Source organism: Micrasema longulum, unplaced genomic scaffold (genome assembly GCF_059751315.1).
Source record: "Micrasema longulum isolate JH-2025_06_02 unplaced genomic scaffold, ASM5975131v1 h1tg001419l, whole genome shotgun sequence".
In the NCBI taxonomy this organism is placed as follows: Eukaryota; Metazoa; Arthropoda; class Insecta; order Trichoptera; family Brachycentridae; genus Micrasema; species Micrasema longulum.
Window position 1 is genome coordinate 17,473 of NW_028278605.1, and position 22,338 is coordinate 39,810.

The window sequence follows — 22,338 nt, forward strand, 5'->3', positions numbered from 1 at the left end:
CATAAGTAGTTAGAGAAACTTATATTTCAGTCGCGTTTTTAAATATTTACGCGTACTCGTACCGACATGGAAAACGCGCAATAGTTTAGCAAGACTTTAACTAGTCGATACTTCATGCTGACTTTATATTGTACGTCGCGCCGTATTGTATAAATTAATATAAAGGCTAGATTCGCGTTACCGGGTGTTACATGATCGATATTATAAATAGTTCACTTTGCTTACCATTTTGTAAAGATCTTTAAAAATGTCATCATCAAATATGTTGAGTTCCTCCATCGTGTCTTCCAAAGCATTATCACTGCTGGAACCAGATCCCGTGGAGCCAGAACCGGACTGGCCCGACATGTAGTCTTCCTGGGAGTAGTTTATTTCTCCAAGGGGCTGACTGGAGAACTTCTCGTTGTACCGCGGGGGAGACACTAAGGGACTCTTCCGAAGACGAAGCACTTCTGCCTGCTGGTCACGATACGCGTTCAATACATCGTCATCGCGAGATTGTTTGCCCTCTGGAGGGACGAGGATATTTAAATCTTGATTGACTTTGTTTTCACCGAGTTTTGGTGCTGGTACGACTCCAAAATGTTGCTTGCAATAGATTGAAAGATCGTTTAAAGATTTTGACTTTCTTTTTTTACTCGGGCTGAGTGGTTCCGTTTTGCCATATTTTCTATGTTTTGGTAATGTGGTTTTTGGCTCCACCGGAAGTGGAATCATACTTTTGTAAATTCGGGACCTTCTGAGAGTACCGTCTCCATTCGATTGGATAATTCTAGAGTCTTCGTTACCCTGCCTCGATTTGTCGCTGTTGATCTCCGAACTACTGGACGTTTCTGGAGTGAATGAACTCTTCGAATATTCTTCCGTGGTTTCGTCCGCGTCACTGTTCTGTATGGTATCACTATCGGGAGTCCTCATTTTAACAATTTCACCTCCGAACCTGACCCTCCTAGGAGTTCGCCGAACTTCCTCGTACTCTTCTATTTCGCTATCAGTCAACACTTTCACTAAACTTTTATTGTATTTCGTGAAATTATAGGACTCTTCTTCGCTCTCATTATTCGCATTGGCACCATTTTCTTCTTCTTCGAGAATAGTCATAGTAATCGCAGTATCCGAATCAAAAGTAAATTCTGTTTCTAGAATGACTTTTCCACTGGGAAGACTTTCTGAATCGTCCATATCTACAGTTAAGCTCGAACGATTACCGGCGTCATTATGTTGTGCGTCTAGTAATACTTCAGGTTGTTCCGAAATGAATATTTCTTCGAATTTTTCAGCGGAATTCTCCGATTCAGTTTCTGGTTTTGCAGTTTTATTCTTTTCGTTTTCGCGTGTCAATTTATTTTGTTTATTAGGTGTAATGGGGAAATTGTACACGTTGCACAAAAGGTCAAAATTTTCGCTCACACTCGGATCCAGACTATTAATGTGTTCTTCGAATATTTTTTTCCCGATCAACTCCTTCAATTTGAAAAGCGATCTCATCGCGACCTCTTGGTACATAACTTGAAACAATTTAGAAGACAACGCTTTGATAACAGAAATTATAGCGTTCGAAGAGTTACCCAGAAACCCGAGGGAGGGCTGGAGGAGAGAGGGAAGCGAGAGGATAACTCCCATAGTGACGTCTTCTTGGTACTTGTCGTTAATGGAATTTTTTTCGAGACATTTTGAGCAGATTTCAGAAATGACAAAATCTTTATTTTCGCTGTGCGATATGTAAATTCTCAAGGCGTCGAGGGCTCCCTTCCGCACGGCGGGCGCGGGGTGGCCGAGGTTACCCAGCAGGTCGGGCAGCAGGGGGGGCAGGAGCGTGTCCAGGGACGCGCGCAGCACGGGCACCAGGTCGGCGAGCACGCGCAGCGCGTGCTGGCGCACCTCGCGCTCGGGGTCGCGCAGGCGGTGGCGCAGCGCCACCAGCACCTCCTGCAGGTCCACCTCGGCCGGCAGGCGCTGCGTGCGCACCACGCGCTCCCACAGCGGCGTGAGTTGCAGCGTGGCCGTGCCGTGTCGAGGGCCGGACACGAGCTCCATACCGGGGGCGGGAGCGGGCATGCGGCGGGACACGCGCTCCGTGGCGCCGCTGCTGACGGACTGCCGCCGCCGGCCGCCTCGGCCGCCCTACCGTCCGCCCGCCCCCGCCTATCGACCACCCCGACCCCGCCGGACAATCACACCCCACACTTGAGCGCACAGGTGTTCCCATTAAAGCCTGACAAATACGCTGTTTAATAAAACTATACTTCCTATTATTCCTTTCACGGTGAATAAAGAAGAAACGAGTGTGTATAGGTATGCGAGTATATGCACTTAACACTTCATATAATAGGTACAGAAGAGATCTAACAAGTTTGATTTAGAGTAAGAGAGAATAGACGTTTGGTCTTTTTTGCTCTTTATTTATTTATTTATTCTCTACTACTCCTCATCACTTTCCTTTCCACTATCTTCTTGTTATGTCCATATTTTTATTATTTTAGTTAAAAAAAAAAACATTGTTTCAATTACTTATCATTTTATGTTTTATAAAGCTTAAACCGTTACTTTATTTATTACAATTAAGAGTTTCGTGTTATTGGATGGCAGGCCCTATTTTTTTTTTTTAAGTCTCTGTTATTTTAATAATCTCTCTAGGTACATATAAGTGTACTGAATAAAGAAATAACTCTTCTATATAATATGTTTTTAATGATAAATGTGAATAAAATTTATCGCAGACATTGTATACAAAACATTGATTAGAACGTTAGCTAAATCTTCCCGGGGTGATATTCCAAGCGTTCTCGCGGCCGTAGACAAAGCTTTTATCTCACGTATTTACGTACAAAATACACGATTTAAAAGTGTTTTCTACGGCCGCGAGAGCAGTTTAGAATAGCACCGCTGATAGCTATTAATCGTAACAATGAGAATGATGTTATAATCACATAAGAGTATCCAACAGACAATGACAGAAAGTTTTTATCTTCCTATCATGAATGTTGGACCAATTTTCAGAGTTATTTCTTTCTTTCCGGCATGTGATTATTATTACTGTATTATTATGACTATTTCTATCTTCCTTATTATTATTGATAATAATAAATCTTTATTAAATAATAAATCTTAGTTAAATGGCGCATTTATTGCCACTGGAAATTTCTTACAGTCTGACCAAAACTAAATAAAAAATTAATTTCAAAAATAAAAACAAAAAATAAAAAACAAATAAATGAAAAGCTTAGAAAACAGTAACAGAAAAAAACATTATACAAGATTATGGTGCCTATTGTTAACATTAATTATATTTAATACGTTCAAAAATTTAATTAGAAACACTTATAACACACCTGCAAATTTTTAACACAATTTTTTTCTGAAATTTATTTGGGGAGCTTATTATATATTTTTACTGTTATCCCTACGCTCTTTGTATAAATCGGTAGTCAGATGGCAGAAGGGACCATCTGTAATTTTCAAAAATGTCCAGGAGAGCTGAACTAAAATATTTTAGTGCTGCTTTTCAATCAATAATTACCATTCTAAATTATGGTGTTTTTTTATGTGTATATACTGAAATATTGATTAAAACTTTTGAAAACTAAAAAACAGAAAAAAATTCAGATGGTCCCTTTTGCCTTCTGACTACCGAAATGATTGTTTCGTTAATGGAATTTTAAATTTACTTTTTTATTTGTGTTGTGAAAGTGTATTTTTTCCTTTGTGTATTCAGGGCTTGATTTAACAATAAGACAAAGTTCCATTATATAAATACCTGTCACTGTTAATAAATTAAATCTAATAAAAATTGGCTAACATGTAGCCATGTAATCAGCATTTACCATTTTCCTAACACATCTTTTTTGAATTTTAAAAACACCGGTACATTAGTAGAGTTTCCCCAAAAAAGAATACCATATTTCAAAATTGAATACACATACAGGGTGTTCATTAAACCCTGTCACATCCGAAACCACGATGATCAGTATGCGCAAGAAGACATATTGGCACATGAAAATAAATTTTTAGAACGAATAAAATTTATAAAAATATAATATCAGAAAATGCAAATGGTTTCTGACTTCTGCAAGGGAGAAACAAGGAGGGGGGAGGGGAAATTTGATAAGCCAAAAATGCGCGGCCGCGCTCCCCTCGCTTCTCTTTTGCAGAAGTAAGCAACCATTTGTTTTTTTATTTATTTTTTATTTAAAAGAAATATTTGCGTTTTTATAATTTACGCAAATATTTAATTTTGATGGCCATTTTCAACGCGTTGTAAATAACTCACTATTAGAAAATGGGAATCAAGTTGGGGTAGAGTGGGATTTGAACCACGGACCTTTGATCCGTGAGTCCGAGACACCAGCCACGGGACCACAACCCGGTTTCGTTTAATATTTAATTTTTTTAAATTTTCTTGGTTGTAAATATTTTTTAAAAATGCTAATATATCTTCTTGCCCATTCTGATCATCGTGGTTTCGGATGTGACAGGGTATAAAGAACACCCTGTATATATTCGTATGCATAATAAGTGGACATAACACATCCACTGTTTGCTATTTTATTCAGTTTGTCTAATACTCGTACAAATACAAAACTGGTTATTTTTTTGCAAATTGACTTAAATGAGGTGAGGAGCGCAATGAAAGCTTGTTATTTTTTTTGCTTGTTATGTATTTGTAATTAATTTCAGGAAAGCGTGGACACTTTCGATGCGTAGGATTTGATTTGATTGGATTTCTGTACAAACCTCAGGAATTTTATTATAAAATCAAATCAAATTTTGTTTTAATGGACGGGTTGCTGATTCAACATTGTTTCTATACTTCTTGTAATAAAATAAAGCGAATCGGGTTGTGGTCCCGTGGCTAGTGTCTCGGACTCACGGATCAAAGGTCCGTGGTTCGAATCCCACTCTACCCCAACTTGATTTCCATTTTCTAATAGTGAGTTATTTACAACTCGTTGAAAATGGCCCTCAAAATTAAATATTTGCGTAAATTATAAGAACGCAAATATTTCTTTTTACAAAAAAAAAAAAAACACAAATTTACTGAACTCAAAGAAAAAACAGTTGTTAACCTATCCGGACCGAAGGGGGGATTCGAATCCCCCATAGACCGATTTGAATTCGATAACTCAAGTATTATTAAAGCTATTTACCGTATATTTTTTGCAATCGTGAAATCAATAGAAATAAGCATTTTCATGTTTTTTTTAAAATTTTTTTTTTTTTTTTTTAATATTAAAACAAAAAAAGACGTAAATAACTTTATGCACATAAGCATTCGGTAAACTAACAAAAATGAATACAATTCACGAATTAGTAAAATATGTGTACGCGAAAACATGAATAAATGCACTGTCATAAACACTTCCAACGTTTTATTCTCCTGACGCCATATACAAGTAGGCGCTGGGGTCGTTTGGTCTCCCATGATCATGTATAATTTCTGGGTGCTTGGTGAGGGAAAGGTTAAGGTGCAAAATTTAGGTTTTAGTCCGGAATTGAAATTGCCTTATTTCCCACCAAACGCGTGAAACAATACTATTTTAAGACAAAAAATTTTTTTAATCTATCAACATCGCAAGTTATTAATTTTTCTTACACACTTCTTTATTATTTATTTGCTAAAAAGAAAAAAAAAACAAATGGAATAGAATGTAATTTTTGCATGATTATTTTAGAGGTAATGTAAATGCCTAGAATTCCATATTCCCTGCTCTAAAATGTTCTACATCTTTTTTGTCATAATATGTCATTTAAAAGGTAATTTCTATAGGTAACACATTTGTGTGCTTTGAGAGTTTTGAGAGTACGTGCTCGAGGACAATATTAAAGTCTGTTCATTATAATAAGAATTTCCCAATAAACAAACCAGCCACGTGATATCCGACGGAGAATAGCCAATTTCACACATATCATCTTAATCTAAACGGCACGGTAAAACTATAGTGGATTGACATTTATTGGATTCGTTAGTACCAATTTAAATTTGATAATATTTATAGTTTTCTCATTTTTATAAAACTGCTGAGTTAATGACTTAGATACAAATATCAATAAAAACGGCTTGGGTTAATTTATATATTTTTTTAAATAAAAATATCAGCGTTCTTATAATTTACCCAAATATTTCAATTTTGGTGACACTATTAGAAAATGGAAATCAAGTGGGGGTAGAGTGGGGCTTAAACTTTGAACCTCGGACCTCTGATCCGTGACACACCAGCCACGGGACCACAACCCGATTAAAATAATATCGTGAAACTTAGCAAAAGAGATTTTAATTAAAATTTCATCAAAATCATTGTTTAAATTTAGCGAGTACTCTCAGGTAAAAATCCTGCAAAAGAAAAACGACTAGAGATTAGTCGGTCTTGTGGTGTACTGGTTTTTGCGTTTTGTAAGGCATTCAATAAGTAAACAAGTGTAAAATAATAAATATCGATCCACCGCATTGTATTTTATCATGCCGTGTAGATTTTTGCCGTGGTGTGAAATGGGCCAATCATGCGATATCACGTAGCGGGCTCGTGGTTTGCACGTGCACAGCGGTCCAGTCTCCGTGAATGTATGGTGTACGGTAAAGTGGTTCGATTTCATAACGAACATTTAAGTCTGAGAACGGCCGCAGCAGCCTCCTCTAAAGAGCGTTTTGAGGGTGCGGCAGTGGACCAAGCTGGACACGTGCCGCGGATGACTCAGGAGAGCCTTACTCCAGATTGCCTCTTTTTCACATCCGCGGGCTCCTGCCGTAATGGAAGGCCGTCGATATCAATATTTCGACTTTATTCGCCGGAAATAAGGGACGCGGGATTGAGGGGGGAGAAGGCGAGTGCTGGCTGGTGATAGGGGCTTCTGGAGGCGTCTGGTGATGTCCTCATGCTCCAATTAGGAGCGGATATGAAAAACGAAGAAGACGTGTATTACTCTGTTGCGTTTTCATTATTTAGGTCCGAGATTGACCGCAGGAGGTTTATTAAATGGTTATCTAATCTTACTAACTGTCCTTTCTGTAGATACTGCTGTTTTGCTAAGAAAAGAAAGCAAGAATGAGCCATGATTTAAAATACGTGTGGTCAACGCTATTAGAATAAATTATAATAATAAGTGTGAACTCGTCACTATATTGTGCGTAAAAATTGTAATACTTTACCAAGGGATATTATCTCAGAGTAATAATACGCTACAGAAAATTTATATTTTAATAAATTTTGATATTCTTCTTTTTTTATACATTTTTTTCTATTCGTCAAAAATACTGGAAAATGCCACATTGTACATAATTTTATTTTGTGACTGCCTCATTTCATTAAAAATAAAAACGCACCAAAAATAGGCAAGAATGCTATTTTGATAATAATAATATTACAACTTGCCTTAGTTATATTTTGTTTATAAAAAAAATTATCGTTTTCTCTGCAAATTGTTTTTACTTTTTTATTGTTTCTCAATACATCCGCGGAGCATATTCTTCCGCGGATGTCAAGAAAGTCGCATCCGTAACGTGCTTAGTACCTACGGCTCATTGTTTTGCTGTAAACTATAGCTAACTTCGTGATTGATAATCCTAGCATTATTTTTGTTCGTATGGGCGGCTCTAAAGCGGTAGTGCCTTATTATTCTGAGGATATTATAAAGTTTAGTTAATCAAATAATTCCCGACTCATTCCGGGGGTATTACTTACTTATAGTACGTATATAAATAATATGTTATCGTTTAAATTAAATATGGGATTATTTTAACGATGTTTCATTTATTTATTTTGTTGCTTGATTAATGTTTACCGTGTATTGAATTTATTATACTTTTTATATTTAATTTTTACTCTTATTTTTGTGTTAACAAGATTTTTTTCTTTCTCGGTTGTTTTTATTTTTGATTTCTTAATCATAAATATGTTTTTATTGTTTTTAGTATGCATGTAGTTTTTCATAGTTTCATATGTTTTTAACATTACATAATAAAAAACACTGCAATAAACTCGCTCTAGGGACCAAGAGCCGTTGGTTTTTTTTAATTATTGCTATTTTTGCTCGAAATAATGATATTTTTTCTGAAACTCCTGTGGTATTTTTGGAAGATTAAATTCGCAAGTAATATATTAACAGAGCGCTCTTTAGGTCCTCCTACCAAAAAAATATACCGTTAGTTGTGCGGTATTACAATATTACCGACAATGTTCTATAATATTATTTTATTGATGATAGTAAAAGCTTCTCTGGTTTATCCGTAAAAATATTTATTATTCATTTATCATACAAATTACCCCGATATTACATTTAAGTTACTACCTCTTTTCTCACTAACTACCACTAAAAACATTATAGCCTTGAACAGCTGTCACATGGTAGAATATGCATGTTTATCTATGGCAGACCATTTTTTTTGTACCCGGATTGTCCCGGATGATTTGTAATTAATCGTGTTTTTAATTTTTATAACGATTCGAGTTAGTTAAAACTTATGAAGTGATGGCGCAAGAAGTAGAAACTTTAATTGAGATGGGCTTTTCGAGGGAAAAGGCGTAAGTCCAACTCAAAACGTAAAATTTATGAAAACGAAATTATTTATAAATTAACCTTTATTATAATGATTATTTACTTGCAGCGAAAGAGCTCTAGCTGTAACTAGTAATAAGGGAGTAGAACCGGCTATGGAATGGCTTTTGGCGCATGCGGGGGAACCAGATCCGATTCCGTCAACGGCTTCTTCATCTGGACCGGTTCCTAGTCCCTCTGAACCGACTACTAGCTCCTCGCAGCCAGCAACTAGCACTGAAGCTGCTGATATAGCTAAGTCCATCAAGTGTGAAGAGTGTGGAAAGCTGTTCCGTAGTCAGACTGAAGTAGAGTTCCATGCAGCCAAAACGGGTCACAGTGACTTCTGTGAATCTACAGAAGAGAAAAAACCCCTGACTGAAGAAGAAAAGAAAGAAATGCTCGTCAAACTAGAAGAGAGGATGAAGGAAAAGAGAAAAGAAAGAGATGATAAAGATAAGGTTGGTTTCAAAATAACATTTTATTTCCCCAACTTTTAATCACTTGAATACATAATATGAAGAATTTTGTGCAAATGAAATCGATTTCCAAATCATAAAATTGCGCTGGTTGGTGCCATTATAATTAAGAAATGCACTAAATGTAAAAACAACAAATAATTATTTTGCAAAAAGCATTCTTTAATGATTGATTACTAAAATTTTGTCACGTTAGTACCTACCTACAATATTTTTTATTTCAAAGGTGCAAATATATTTTTGCTTTTATTTTAAAATGGGTTAAATCTACCAGCAATTTTAATATTCTTTAGTTGTGTATTTCTGTTATTTGAAAAAATAAGAATAATATTGACGAACCTAGTGGGGCAATAGTTAGCGTGTTCGACTATAATGCTAAGTCTCCCTTAAGCCAGAGCCGGACCTACCATGATCGGGCGCTGCTCTTAGCTATATTTGTTTATTTATTGTATTTATTTCATTTTACAATAAGCCCAAGGGACATTTACAAAAATAATACAGGTAAGTGCAAACATAGTAATAATTTTAAAAATAAACATCAACAGGATAAATATATTTTTTAAGATAGTAGAAACCAAAAAAGAAAGCATTTTGCAAAATCGAAAGTAAAACTTTGCATAGTAAAAAAGAAAAAAATGTGAATATAATGTTGCATTGATAGTTACGTATAAAAATATGCTTTGAAAAAATACAAAAAAAAAGTAATAAATTAATATTATTGACTGTACAGAGCTGCTTGGTTTAATAACAATACATGTGCCAGCCAGGATTTGTAGACGGTACCACCTGTTTCATGTACCAATAAGTAAAACATCGTATGTTAAAAATGCTTTTTTTCATAGGACTTTTTCAATGTACAATACAAAATTAAAAAATATAGATTACACAAACATCACTCTGTCAGATTTAAAATTTACACTAGAAATGTATTATGTAACTTAGTAGACATTATAATAATAAATATGTACATCTCCCCTCCCCTCCTTATCCTCTCTTCAAGCATTCTTGTCCTTATCCCGCCCAATTTACAGTAACTTAAAATAAATATTTAAAAAATCTTTGATTATTGAGTACATGAAAATTATATTTTTATATGTATAAATTGTATGTATTTATTTGATATGTAATATATTTTCTTTACTAACTTTGTATACTATGTGGAAACCTGTTATTAGTTCTGAGTTTATACACTATATCTGTTTGTTTACTAAAAATATGTATGTAGAACTGTTGATTTCCCAAATAAAATAAAATAAAATAATTAAAATAAAATAACAAATAAATATTTTAGTATAAGATAATAATAATCAAAAACAGGGAAAAAATTGCATGAAAAATAATATTATATATCAGATTTAAACAATGTATTTAACGTTTTAAAATGTATAAAAATTTCTATATTACAAGTAAATTTTTTGGCTAAGGAATGTAAACGCGAAATCGGAGAGTGTCATGCATAGTTAGTATCTACGTATGTAGTTCCAAATAACTCAGTATTTTTAGTAACCCGATTCGGAAGTTAATAAGATTCAGGAGTTCACAACAATCGAGCTCTAAATTCAAAATTTTAAACACCAAAAAAAATGTTAGCTCAGGGAATATTTCATTCAAAATTTACGAATCTCAAATACCTTCTTTGAATTTTCTTCCTAATGTGTAATTTCATGTTTCATATTCAATTTTCGGAAAAAGGAAACATGAAATATTTATTGAAAATATGTTATTTTACTACAACATCTCACAATCCCTGAACATTTGAAGCATAAAACTCATCATCTTACCTTTGTGTGTGAAGTGATCAAGAAACACCGCGAATGGTGTACCAATGTATGTTTTGCGCTATAAATAATATATAAATTAGCGATTTCAAGGATACGGATATATAGGAAAAATGTTGTACATAAAATAAACACTAACAATTCATTTTTAAAACCGTAAAGAGGGTTATTATTCCATTAGTTATTTTACGATGGCTTTCTTTTTCTATTTCTAGGCTGAACAGTTAGAGAGAGAACGATTAAGGATAAAGTCAGGGAAGGATATGCAGGACGCTAAACAGAGACTGCAGGAGCAGGAAATGCAGAAAATTGTGGAGCAAAGGAGGCGAGATAAATTGGAAGATCAAAAAGCTCGAGATCGGGTGCGACAACAAATTCAGGAGGATAAAGAAGCCAGGAGGTTAGCGCTTACTGTTCTAATACAAAACCTTTTTAACTGGTCGACTTCCAACGCAGTAAAAAAGTATTTTTCTTCTAAATCATTCCACCATGGCGTAAAATATTTTTCCTTAATTAAAAAAAATAGTTCTTACACCTATTCTTCTTCTTAGTCGTTTGCTCTTGGCAAAGCAGTCGTGGTCATATTGGCAGGAGGGAAGCATGTCGGTACGATCTGCCTCCATCCGCTTCGATCTTCAGCGCTTCTGGAGGCCTCCTGAAGAAAGACGCCAGCCGCTGCCGGCACCAAGTCTGTTCACCCATCTGCTAGGACTCCTTCCGCGAGATCAAGTTCCCTCAACTCGTCCTTGTACCACTAATCTTTCCGTATTGTCTCTTCGTCTCCTAAACTTACACCTATTAAACAGTTTTATAGGTGCTTTGTTTATTAGTTCAACGTGTTTTTTCAATTGATTTTAAAGTTTTTAGTACCTTATTCTGTACCTCACATTGTCAAAATTACCTTACAAAACATTGTTCCCTCAATGATGATTTTTTATTTTAAATGAGGAAGTTCAGTGATTTTTTTATTTGTTATTAGACTATCAAACTAAATCATTTTTTAATGTATCACGTTTTAAGTTTTTATCACATTTTTTTTTAATTACTCTGCGCGTGACACCAGTAATTCTTCGGTGATTTGTCCTGATTGGAGGTTTGGCATCCCGGAATTTGGAAATCTATCACAATACTCTATCATTGTTTGATTTAGAAGTAGTTGATTTTTATTAAAATGATTTAGAAGTAGTTTATTTTTATTAAAATGTTTTATATTTTCTCATACATTTTAGAGAAAATTCTCCATACAATTAAATGCTGTAACTTTTACCGTCTGCAAGAAAACATTTTTTACATCCAATTTCCCATACCACTGTCATTGTTTATCACTTCAGTTTTCAAGTCGATTTTTTAAAGCTGCATTTGTTGTAAATATTGAAATTTTAACTTGTTAATCTTATTGAAATCACAAAAACTACAAGTACTTTACTCAGATAAAAAATAAAACATAACAACTGTTTTCTATTTGATAACTTGGGAACTTTCGGACATTCTTTGCAATTGCCATATTTTTGGACCATAAGATGCACTTTTTTACTCTGAAAATTCAACTAAAAATAGAGGTGCGTCTTATGGTCCCATGCGTCTTATCATCCGCAAAAAGGTAAGTAAGGCTAGTATCATATTTCTTAAATTCTTCTGTCGGTTGATTTTTATAAAATGAAAAGCTTAACACGTTCGCAGTCACGCCGGCTATAGCCGTCAAAATCGTGTCTCTTATTGAGGAAAAGACAGCCATAACCTACATGAAACTGAAGAAATTATATGGTTGGAGGAGATATTGTTTCTCTATAAAAAACAGTCCGCTGTAAAAGTGTCCCAATATTTTAGTCAAATAAGATTTTCTTCAAACTATCAACTACGGTCCTATTGGAAGTGATATATTCCTAAAAATAAGGAAGTTGTGATATGTGTCTATATGAGTAGATCCTATAAGAAAGTACTAATTGAATATTATTACATTTATTTTTAGACTAGTGGGTAAGAATCCTGCGTCACCCGTAGCCCCGGCAGCCCCTTCCGCAGCAGCCCCTGCCCCTGTTGCAGCCCCTGCCTCTGTTGCAGCCCCTGCCTCTGCCCCCGTGGCAGCTGCAGCTCCCACGTCGGCACGTCTCCAGCTCCGTCTCCCCGACGGCCGGGCCCTCACGCAGACCTTCGGGGCTCGGGAGCAGCTCAGTGCTGTAAGACTATACTTGCAGATAAACGAGATGAAAAATCAACCGTTTGGACTCATGACGACCTTCCCACGCAGGGTGTTTGCAGATGAGGATTATGATAAACCTCTGGATATGCTAGGTAATTTTACTATTACAGGTTATAAAAGTGATGTCAGCTACGTAAACTATCATATCGTGGGGTAATTATTACAACTAGGTAACTTTAAAATTAGCATTTTTGAGTTACCCATTAAAATCTCTTATTTGTATCTACCTCCATGAATGCTACAAATAGACAAGTCATGCATTCAAATCATTATAATATTTGAATGAATCACAACTTGTCTATTACGCGTTTCATCTTGTTAGAAGAGTTTGAAAATGTCCTAACAAGAAGAAACGCGTCACAATATACCCTCTTGTATATATTTAAAAATAAAGTAGAATTAAAATCCAATAAACATGTTTTTTTTTGATACATGACCAAATTTAAAATGGAAATTCACCAAATATTAATTTTATCAAACTCAGTTCGTTCTTCCCATGAATAGAAATTTTCCATACTAAAAAAACTATTACTCTTGATTCCAGGTTTGGCTCCATCAGCAGTAGTGATTGTATCGAAGCCACAGTTAACGTGAATATGTCTTTATATCAATATTATTTATATTACTATGTACAATTCAGTTATGGCAATATGGACATCACAGTTCTCAAGTTTTATGCTATTAGGATCTGAAGCTGAGCAAAGCGTCAATTTAAAATGTAATAATAAAATCTTTTACGTTACTGTTTTTTACTAAATAAATATTTTTACTTATTTTATCACCCTATCTATCACAGCTAACTAATTCAACTAAACATTTGTGTATAACAAAATATTACCATACATCCTGAGACGAGGAAAAAATCTTACTAATTTAGAAAGAAGGCAATGTATGTACAAAATACCATCTTATACAAGACAGTGTATCGAAAAGAGTGTATCGTTGATTCAATTCTGAACTATCCCATATGCCAATTTTTCAATTTTTTTATATGATTCTCCGTGAAATTCCCTTCCTTTCTGTATAATCTTAAATGCCAAAAATAAATTATTCAATATTTTCCGTTAATCCTAAATGCCAAACATTCAAAATCATTCATCTTCACTATCCTAAACCCCCAGGATACTGAATTCTTCACAGGGTTTTCTCGCTTTTGACAATTTAACAACAATATGGCGTTTACAATACTCTGGAACGTACGGTTAGTGAATTTGAAAAAATCGCTCTCCTGGATATTTTATGTTTTGGCATTAAGGATAGTTCAGAATTGAATAGATGATTTTAAAATAAATCAAAAAAGAATAACCGGTGCATTTTTTAAAATTTGTTACGAACGGGAGTAATATTTTTCAGGAGGATATTTTTAATTATTAAGGAATATACTCTACTACGGGGTTGAAACATGGACTCTCAAGGTGAACTCCATGAACCGATTAGAGGCTTTTGAAATGTGGCTTCACCGGAGAATGCTGAAAATCCCGTGGACAGATTTAGTGACCAACGTGGAGGTGTTGAGACGAGCCAGTGCCGAAAAAGAACTATTGTCCTCAATAAAACAGAGAAAACTCGCATATCTGGGCCATATCATGCGCGGAAGCAAATATACGCTTCTACAGCTTATTATGATGGGAAAGATCGAGGGAAAGCGTGGGGTTGGAAGGCGACAGATGTCCTGGCTGAGAAACATCCGCGACTGGACGGGAGTGCGTGGGGTTGAGGCGCTGTTCCAGTTGGCGCAGGACCGGAATGCCTACTCTAGAGTGATCGCCAACGTCGGGGAGACCTGATATGGCACAGAAAGAAGAATACTCTGAGAACCAAGTTTTGTTTAGAATATTTATTTCATTGATATCAATAATATATATTGTCAAAACACAGTTCGATTTACAAATGTGTATTCTTTGTTGAGAGGAAGAAATAATGTTCCCCTGAATAATAGTGTTTTTGTTAGTTATGATGTTTTGGAGATCCATGGCTCAAAATAATGTGTAAGTTTAACCCTTCCCTTACTGTGCCAAAAACATCCGCGTAGTAGTCAATACACATGCAAAAAGTGAGAGATTTTAAATCTGAAAAATAGAATATTCGTAGGCAATTGCTTCAATCGTTTATAGTTGAAGTCAAAAGTGATAATATTTTTAATCTAATAGCTAAAAACATGTAAAAAAATCATTGGCTGAAGTTAGCAGCGTGAACGAAGAGACTGCCCCTAACAAATGCCCGAAAGCAACTGTGCAAAAATGCCGTACTGTGGCAGTGGTAGGCTATTTTGCTACACGCCTGCGTGATGCGTGAATTTGTCTCTTTTGCTCGCAAATATACCTGTGGTAAAGAGTGTTTGAGACAACCATATATTTGGTACCATCATATACGACACATTGGTAAACTTTTAGATGTATTAGTAATTCATCTCAGATCTTTCACAAAATGCTTTTTCTGCGCCCAATAATTATTTATTATTTAATAATAAATTATTTCACTCGATATGTAAATGTATAGCAGAAGAATACCGAAAATCTTAACCTAGTGTTTATGAACAATATTTTGAGTTTGTCCAAATTTTTGTAGACAAGGACTGGATTCAACTCCCTGGGGAGCTGTTTATATTAACATATTACAACAGAGATGAAGAACATTTAAGAGAAGGTAATATAGAAGTCCAGGCATCTACAGGGCTTATGACCTGTCAATGGCTGTTGCCTAGTATGTAGGTGAAATAATTCAATTAGATGAATCTCACCCGCATAAATAAAGGTTTCAGCTCTTTAACTTCACAAACATCAACAGATGAAAGAATTGAAGGAATATCTGAATCGGGTTGTGGTCCTGTGGCTAGTGTCTTGGACTCACGGACCAAAGGTCCGTGGTTCGAATCCTACTCTACCCCAACTTGATTCCCATTTTCTAATAGTGAGTTATTTACAACTCGTTGAAAATGGCCCTCAAAATGAAATATTTGGGTAAATCATAAGAACGCAAATATTTCTTTTAAAAAAAATAAGAAAATAGTTCAAATATAGGCAGAATGGTGAATGTTACACAGTGTGTAAAGTGGCCACATAAACCAGCCATTGACAGGTCATAAGCCCTGTAGATGCCTGGACTTCTATATTACCTTTTCTTAAATTTTCTTCATCTCTGTTGTAATATGTTAATAGTGTTTATTATATTTATAGAGATATTAAAAATCCAATGTGTACTAGCTACCCATCACCAGCAAGAGAGAGTTAAGGGATTTTAAATGAATAAACATTTAATGACATGTATTGATGTATATTTGCAACAAACATGATAAATGATCACATACTAAATATGGACCTACATATTTAGATAACAACATTTCATGAACCAACAATACAATAAACATGACAATAATCGGTTAATTTTTTATCTCTTTGAGCACAAATAGTAATACTGACAGTAAATATGTAGTTTACAATAAATTTTAATTCATCAAAATTTTGTGTGCAGCAAAAAGTTTTCAAATAAATCATTCAAATGTGCGTATTTACACAAGCAAAAATTGTATGTTCACTTGGTTCACCGGCAGGCACTAACACTTTAAGGTAGGCTCATTAAACATTTGAACGCACTTTTATTCCCTGTGGAGCATTTTCAAAAGCTTTTAGATTATTGTTTTAGTTCTTTGATCCTTGAATAAATATTTTAATAGGAATTTGAGATAAATTCTCCGATAAAGGTTATTAATAAATGCAAAAACTGAAAATAACAATGAACAAAATTTAATTTAAATTTGCCCAAAATTATTCATCCTCAAATTAGGCTCTTAAAATCATCAACACTTTTTTAAAAATAAAGTCATGAAATTTAAAAAGTAAACACGTATGATGTCAGTATCACAACCATTTAAATGCCTTTAAAATATTACAATGTATTATGAAAATGGCAAAATAAGTTAAAATATTACATAGGCCGTATAGCAAAAGTATTGGGCAATTAAAATTGAAATCTTATTTAATTTTGAAAACATAATTTTATATGGTTTTGATAATTTTATAAGATTTAGTCTCTTTCTAAGTAGTCGTAAATTAAATTACATGTAAGTAAGCGACTCCGATATGAAAATGTAAATTTTATAAATAATTAGTTTTTTTTTTGTGTGTATATTATTGCTAATACACTCAATATAATAAATAATTATGCAATTTGTGAGTAAATCATTTGAATTATCTAGAATTGTAAAATGGATTGCACTTTGTTATTATGAAATTATTATTAGAAGATTTGTATTTACAAAATTAGGTTGGTAAATTGAATATTCATAAAAAATATTACCTACGATTTCAAATTTAAAAATTAGGAAGTTCAGTGGTTTTTTTCAGAACAAAATTTAAAAAATATATATTTATATTAAATTTTATTATAAAATAAAATTGATTAAAATGTATAAAATTTTACCACGCATAAGAAAACATTTTTATATCTAATTTCCCATAGCACTGAACTTCCTCATTTTATGAAATCCTACAGACTAAACAAATAATTATGCAGCTTTTTATGTAAAATATTATGCATGTGAAATTGACTTAAAATATTAATTAGAAAATTAAAAATTTATTGCGTTGTATATTATAAAGAAGACATTATTATTATTATTAAAACCAATGCAAAGAAAAAAAACATTGCAGTAGCTATAAATTAATTTCATTTTTATTGGGCTGATTAAATTATTTTTTTGAAGAGATTCGAATCTCAATGGTACAAAAGATTGTGATGCATATAAAAAAAACAACCTAATTTTGAAAAAGTTTTACAGGAACAGTTTCGTCTAAAAAATCACAAGTAAAGTTTTATATAGTAAACCATTGCAACCACATCACAAATTTGTATATTTCGATTAAAGGCCAGTCCCACCGGTTTGGTGAATATTGTATATTTGGGATGATATCGATATAGGTCACCGGTTTGGATAGATCGCAATGAAGCAATGTATCATCCGATTCTTCACCTACTGTTTTTATTCCATCGCAGTCAACCAACTTCAAAGTCTTGTCGAAACAAATTCTGATTTCAAATATATAAGACATACCTGTGTTCGAGTCAACTTCGCAATACATGGCCGGATTCTTACCAATCCTTTTTTTGATCGCGTTGTACATATCCTCAGCTCTGTAGGCTTGGCTAGAGTCTGGAGCGAATCCAGATTTTAACAGAATATCTGACATGGAGTACATCTGAAGCCAACGCAGTCCTTGACCAAAATATTTAGTTTCGCTGTTCAGGTAAGATAAGACTGCGGCACACGTTCCATGTTTGGTCCATTCGTGCTTCCAAAAGGAGTACAGCGGCGTTTCTAAAAAAGATCAACATAAATAACAGATAAAGGTGTGAGAGGTATGATCATAAACAATGATATCGTGTTTAGTTAAATGTGTATGGTGTTTAGTTAAAAATCATTTGTTGTTTATTAAATGGAAGGAATTATCTTATGCATCCCATTGACAAGACTAGTTTACAACAACTATCCTATATACAGATATCAAAATTGGAATGTGAAACATACAAGACGATGACGTAATGGTAGCCAATCGCACTACCACCATGACTCGCTGATTCGTCACCGGCGTCTGCCGCGGTCAAACTTCCCGGGGTGAATGGGAAGCCACCCTCGCAAACAGGTAGGCGTACGACTGCGCCGACTGCAAGTCAACCTCAATAGCCCTGAAAAGTATTTTCCACCCGGTGCAAGTGGTCTAGAGAGACAAAGGCAGTCAGCTGACGGGGCGAAATGAAGAGCGATGAGCGAGAGCACACAGGGCGGATAAACAAAGTAAAACACTTGTTCAGAGTTAGGAATCAATCAATCAATTTACTATTAAAAAATACACATTATAAAGCGGCGCGCGTCGAGCTCAGCAGGGCTAGCTGTAAGGCTGCACCGGCTGGCCTAGAGCGGCGGGGGTAGCACTACCCCCGCCACTTGAGGTACATGTCAGCCGCAGGTCACGTAAATTGCGGCGCACCCCGCCATTACACTGATAGCTGCGACACGCGGAACATATGAAACACAATACAATGGTCCTTTTTAGGGCCTTACAAATATGGTTTACATTAACAAGTGTTCTATGGGCTATATTGCCCCCGGTATCGCTGAGGCTAGGCCCGAAAGCAAACCATTTGTCTTTATTTAGGGCCTAGCACTCAAATACCGGGGTATGTAACTATCATATTTTTCCATTCATTTATATTTATTCATTTATATCATTTTAAAACTAGTTATACACATCCGGAACAACGTTAAAATGCAATTAACTTAAATACTACAATGAATTACCTGAATACTTGAAAAATTATATTGGAGATTAATTTCAAATCAACATAAACAAGCACATTGATGACTACTAACCACATGAAACATGACTTCACCTTTCATTGAAATTTACGTTTGTGTAATAATTTTTATTTGTAGTATTCTTTAATAATATGCGTGCTTCCACTTCCTATTTTGTTGTATCCCAACTCAACACAGGGTTCTTGGCCTCAGAGTAAGAGATTTGTTTTTTTTTTGTAATATATATGAATAATACAATAAGCATATAAAATCCAAACAGGTTTCTTAATGTATAAAAAAAGTCACACTCAGTGAGAGAGGTCTTAGTTATGCTAGCAATTTTATTATTTAATTTACGAAAACAGATTTTTCAGAAAAGCATTGTCATTTTTTGTAATAAACACAACACTTAAAGAAATATACTTGTAATAAATATACACTTGTTAGAATAGATTTTAAAATGAATATGATAAAATATATGTAAAATGCAAGGCTTAAATTAGTATAAAATAATTATAAAGCAGTTCTGAAATGGTTCAATTGTTTTGAAGTAATTGAGAAATAGTGATTTAGATTTATTAAAAAGATGTCAAGGCTGACAAAAATCAAGAAGAAAACACAGTATGACTCCAAATTCAAGAAATATGAACTAGAAAGTTAGTCTGAATCATTACAAGTTTTATTCATTAGGGTGTGTTTCATACTCATTAGGTGCATGCATTAATGCGAAGAAGGTTTAGAGTAACTTTTCTTACAAAACTAACAGAAATCAAAATACCAGAATACAAAATAAAGACGAAAGACACATCCAAATGTTTAACTTTACCCTTTTCAATGTTGATCCAGTTTTGCTCTAACTGTTGCTCGATCGGCTGCAGAAGAGTGGGATTAAAATGCCACGAGTTATTACAGAACCCTGGTCCAATAGTACCAAGTTTCGTGGGCCAGATTCCGTGGATGGTCCATGCATCCTTCTGGGAAGGTAATGTGCATGAGCGGTCCGGTCCCTTCTTCTTCCAGTCCAAGCAAACCGTCGCTGGCCAATGTTGCGTGAATATCAACACATCCCATTCATGTTCAGAGGCTTCACTTATTTCATCTTCTGCACTGCAAATAAAATCGATTAAACCAATTTTTACTTGGATTTGTAATCATAATGATAATAGAACGGATATTATTGCAATGAATTAAAATACATATCATTATTTTTACATTTTTGTGGCATCTTGGAAAGAAATATTTACTTAAGAAAATCCTTTATTATGCCAGTGAGATTATTAATATGTAGATTTTTTTTTTTAATTAAGATATAAAACTCTGTTGAATCGCTGATAAAATTTTATTCTGCGCGAAATTAAAAATCATGCATTTATAAAAATAATTCAGTAGTTTTATTTATGAAATTATTGTGTTTAAAAGTTGGGCATGTTTTATGCATATAAAGCATAAAATAATTGTTTCGAAAATTTAAAAATTTAAATGTTTTTATCGCCGAATTGAGATGCAAATTTTTGTTTTCAATTTATAATGAAAATAAGTAGAATTTTTGTGATATAGATACGGATGACAGATGGGTGAATTATCATTCGAATGGTCAGTGTTACTCACTATTTTTGTTAAAAGATGAATCACTTATGTACAAGATAAAATAATAATTAAGGTGTGTAAGCAGTTAACAATGGAATCGTATTTATTATATGTTTATAAATAAAATATCGGGGTTTAAAGGAAGGTATATCCTTTATCTCTTTAAATAAAGCTGCCAAATTTGTTATTTTCGGTCTATGGTAAATAGGTACTAAATAACTAACAAAGATACAAGTATTCATGTTTTATCAATTTGCTTATCAGAAAATGCAAATATAATTAGCATGAAACATACCAAGTTCACCGAGGTTTAGTGTGAACTTTTTTCATACTCTCTTTCAAATCAGTGCCTTGATACGATTTCAACAAGTTATCAGTGAATAAAGGCGTTTTAATCAACTAAATAAAAGAAGGAAATATTAGTAATTTTTCACATCAATATATTAAATGTTCGATTGCTGTAAAAAATGTCGACCTAGAATACGAGATTATTGATACACAATAAATAATTGTGAAATTATCACAAAATTAAATGCAAAATATGAAATTCACTTTTGAAAAAATACGAACATAAATAATAGATTGTGATACTTTGAATTTCATTGACAACAGATAGAAGCTGACCCGAAACCTAAATGTGTTTTAGAATCAATGTGAATGTATTATGACAAAACGGTATATTTTTTTATTTACTCACCTTATGAACACTGATAAGGCCGCAATAATACAAAGCGCTCTTTTTATCGCCAACATATTAATACACAGTGACCCGAATACCTAATAAATAAAATATTATGCTTTTTTTTCCAGCGTAAGAAATGTCAATTCGTCAGCTGCTCATGTTGACGGTCAGCGCTCCATTTCAGCAATTTTTAGTGAGTGTCGTGATCTAGCGGCAGATTATAAAATAAAGCATATTGATAACAAAAAACAAAACCATCTGGATAAGTAAATGTAAAAGCTTTTTCAAACGGTCGCTAGATGGCTATAAATGACTAGTGATTCTTTTTATGGGTATTTTTTTCTTTATTAGGGCCTTTTACCAAAATATGATAACATCAAAACCAGAAAGAACAATGAATAAAAACATGTACACAAATATAAAAATAATGCCAATGTAGAAGTATTTTTCTTTATGCTTAAGGCCATTTAAAAAAAAAACTTTAGAACACATTTACATGTAGATATAAGGTAAACAGTTTCCGTTTCTATCAGAAACGGTATTTTCAGTAACATTTTAATCACTCATTTATTGTCCAGTGCCTAGAAATTCTTCATTCTTGTTGAAAATACATATTTGTCAAGTAAAATAATCTGCAGATTATTAATTTGGACATAGGTGTTTACTATTTACTAAAAATGTTGCTGATATGAAATTACTTTAATAAGTGCGACTTCGTACAGTTGATATCGACACTGTAAAAAAAAAGTTACCAAGTGACATGCAGCAACTTTACAAGAGTGCCAATTAAG

General features: G+C 33.9%; 3 protein-coding genes across 3 annotated transcripts; 1 reads left to right on the forward strand and 2 right to left on the reverse strand.

Annotated features, from left to right (window-relative positions):
* Positions 1-225: 225 nt before the first annotated feature.
* On the reverse strand, positions 226-2,058 carry LOC148275446 (uncharacterized; the record flags this gene model as incomplete). The annotated part of the gene is made up of 1 exon (XM_088235703.1): positions 226-2,058. A coding segment is annotated over exon 1 (1,833 nt), but the record flags the coding sequence as incomplete, so codon positions are not given.
* Positions 2,059-8,331: 6,273 nt separating this feature from the next.
* LOC148275447 (UBX domain-containing protein 1) lies at positions 8,332-13,747 on the forward strand. Its single transcript, XM_088235700.1, has 5 exons — positions 8,332-8,516; positions 8,600-8,990; positions 11,002-11,186; positions 12,756-13,078; positions 13,531-13,747. Exons 1-5 carry the CDS (start codon positions 8,464-8,466, stop codon positions 13,578-13,580), a joined length of 1,002 nt encoding a protein of 333 aa, XP_088091826.1. The 5' UTR covers positions 8,332-8,463; the 3' UTR covers positions 13,581-13,747.
* Positions 13,748-16,243: 2,496 nt separating this feature from the next.
* On the reverse strand, positions 16,244-21,811 carry RNaseX25 (Ribonuclease X25). The gene is made up of 3 exons (XM_088235702.1): positions 21,563-21,811; positions 20,105-20,385; positions 16,244-18,300 (listed from the first exon to the last, which is right to left on the reverse strand). The coding sequence occupies exons 1-3, from the start codon at positions 21,616-21,618 to the stop codon at positions 17,798-17,800; spliced, it is 840 nt and encodes a 279-aa protein (XP_088091828.1). The 5' UTR covers positions 21,619-21,811; the 3' UTR covers positions 16,244-17,797.
* Positions 21,812-22,338: the final 527 nt, after the last annotated feature.

Coding starts and splice junctions, on each gene's coding strand:
- RNaseX25 (XM_088235702.1), bottom strand. CDS start 21,618: ATGTTGGCGATAAAAAGAGCGCTTTGTATTATTGCGGCCTTATCAGTG. Junction 20,386..21,562: donor GCCTTATCAGTGTTCATAAG/GTGAGTAAATAA, acceptor TTTTATTTGCAG/TGCAGAAGATGAAATAAGTG. Junction 18,301..20,104: donor CTGGATCAACATTGAAAAGG/GTAAAGTTAAAC, acceptor GATCTTTTTTAG/AAACGCCGCTGTACTCCTTT.
- LOC148275447 (XM_088235700.1), top strand. CDS start 8,464: ATGGCGCAAGAAGTAGAAACTTTAATTGAGATGGGCTTTTCGAGGGAA. Junction 8,517..8,599: donor GGCTTTTCGAGGGAAAAGGC/GTAAGTCCAACT, acceptor ATTTACTTGCAG/CGAAAGAGCTCTAGCTGTAA. Junction 8,991..11,001: donor AAAGAGATGATAAAGATAAG/GTTGGTTTCAAA, acceptor TTCTATTTCTAG/GCTGAACAGTTAGAGAGAGA.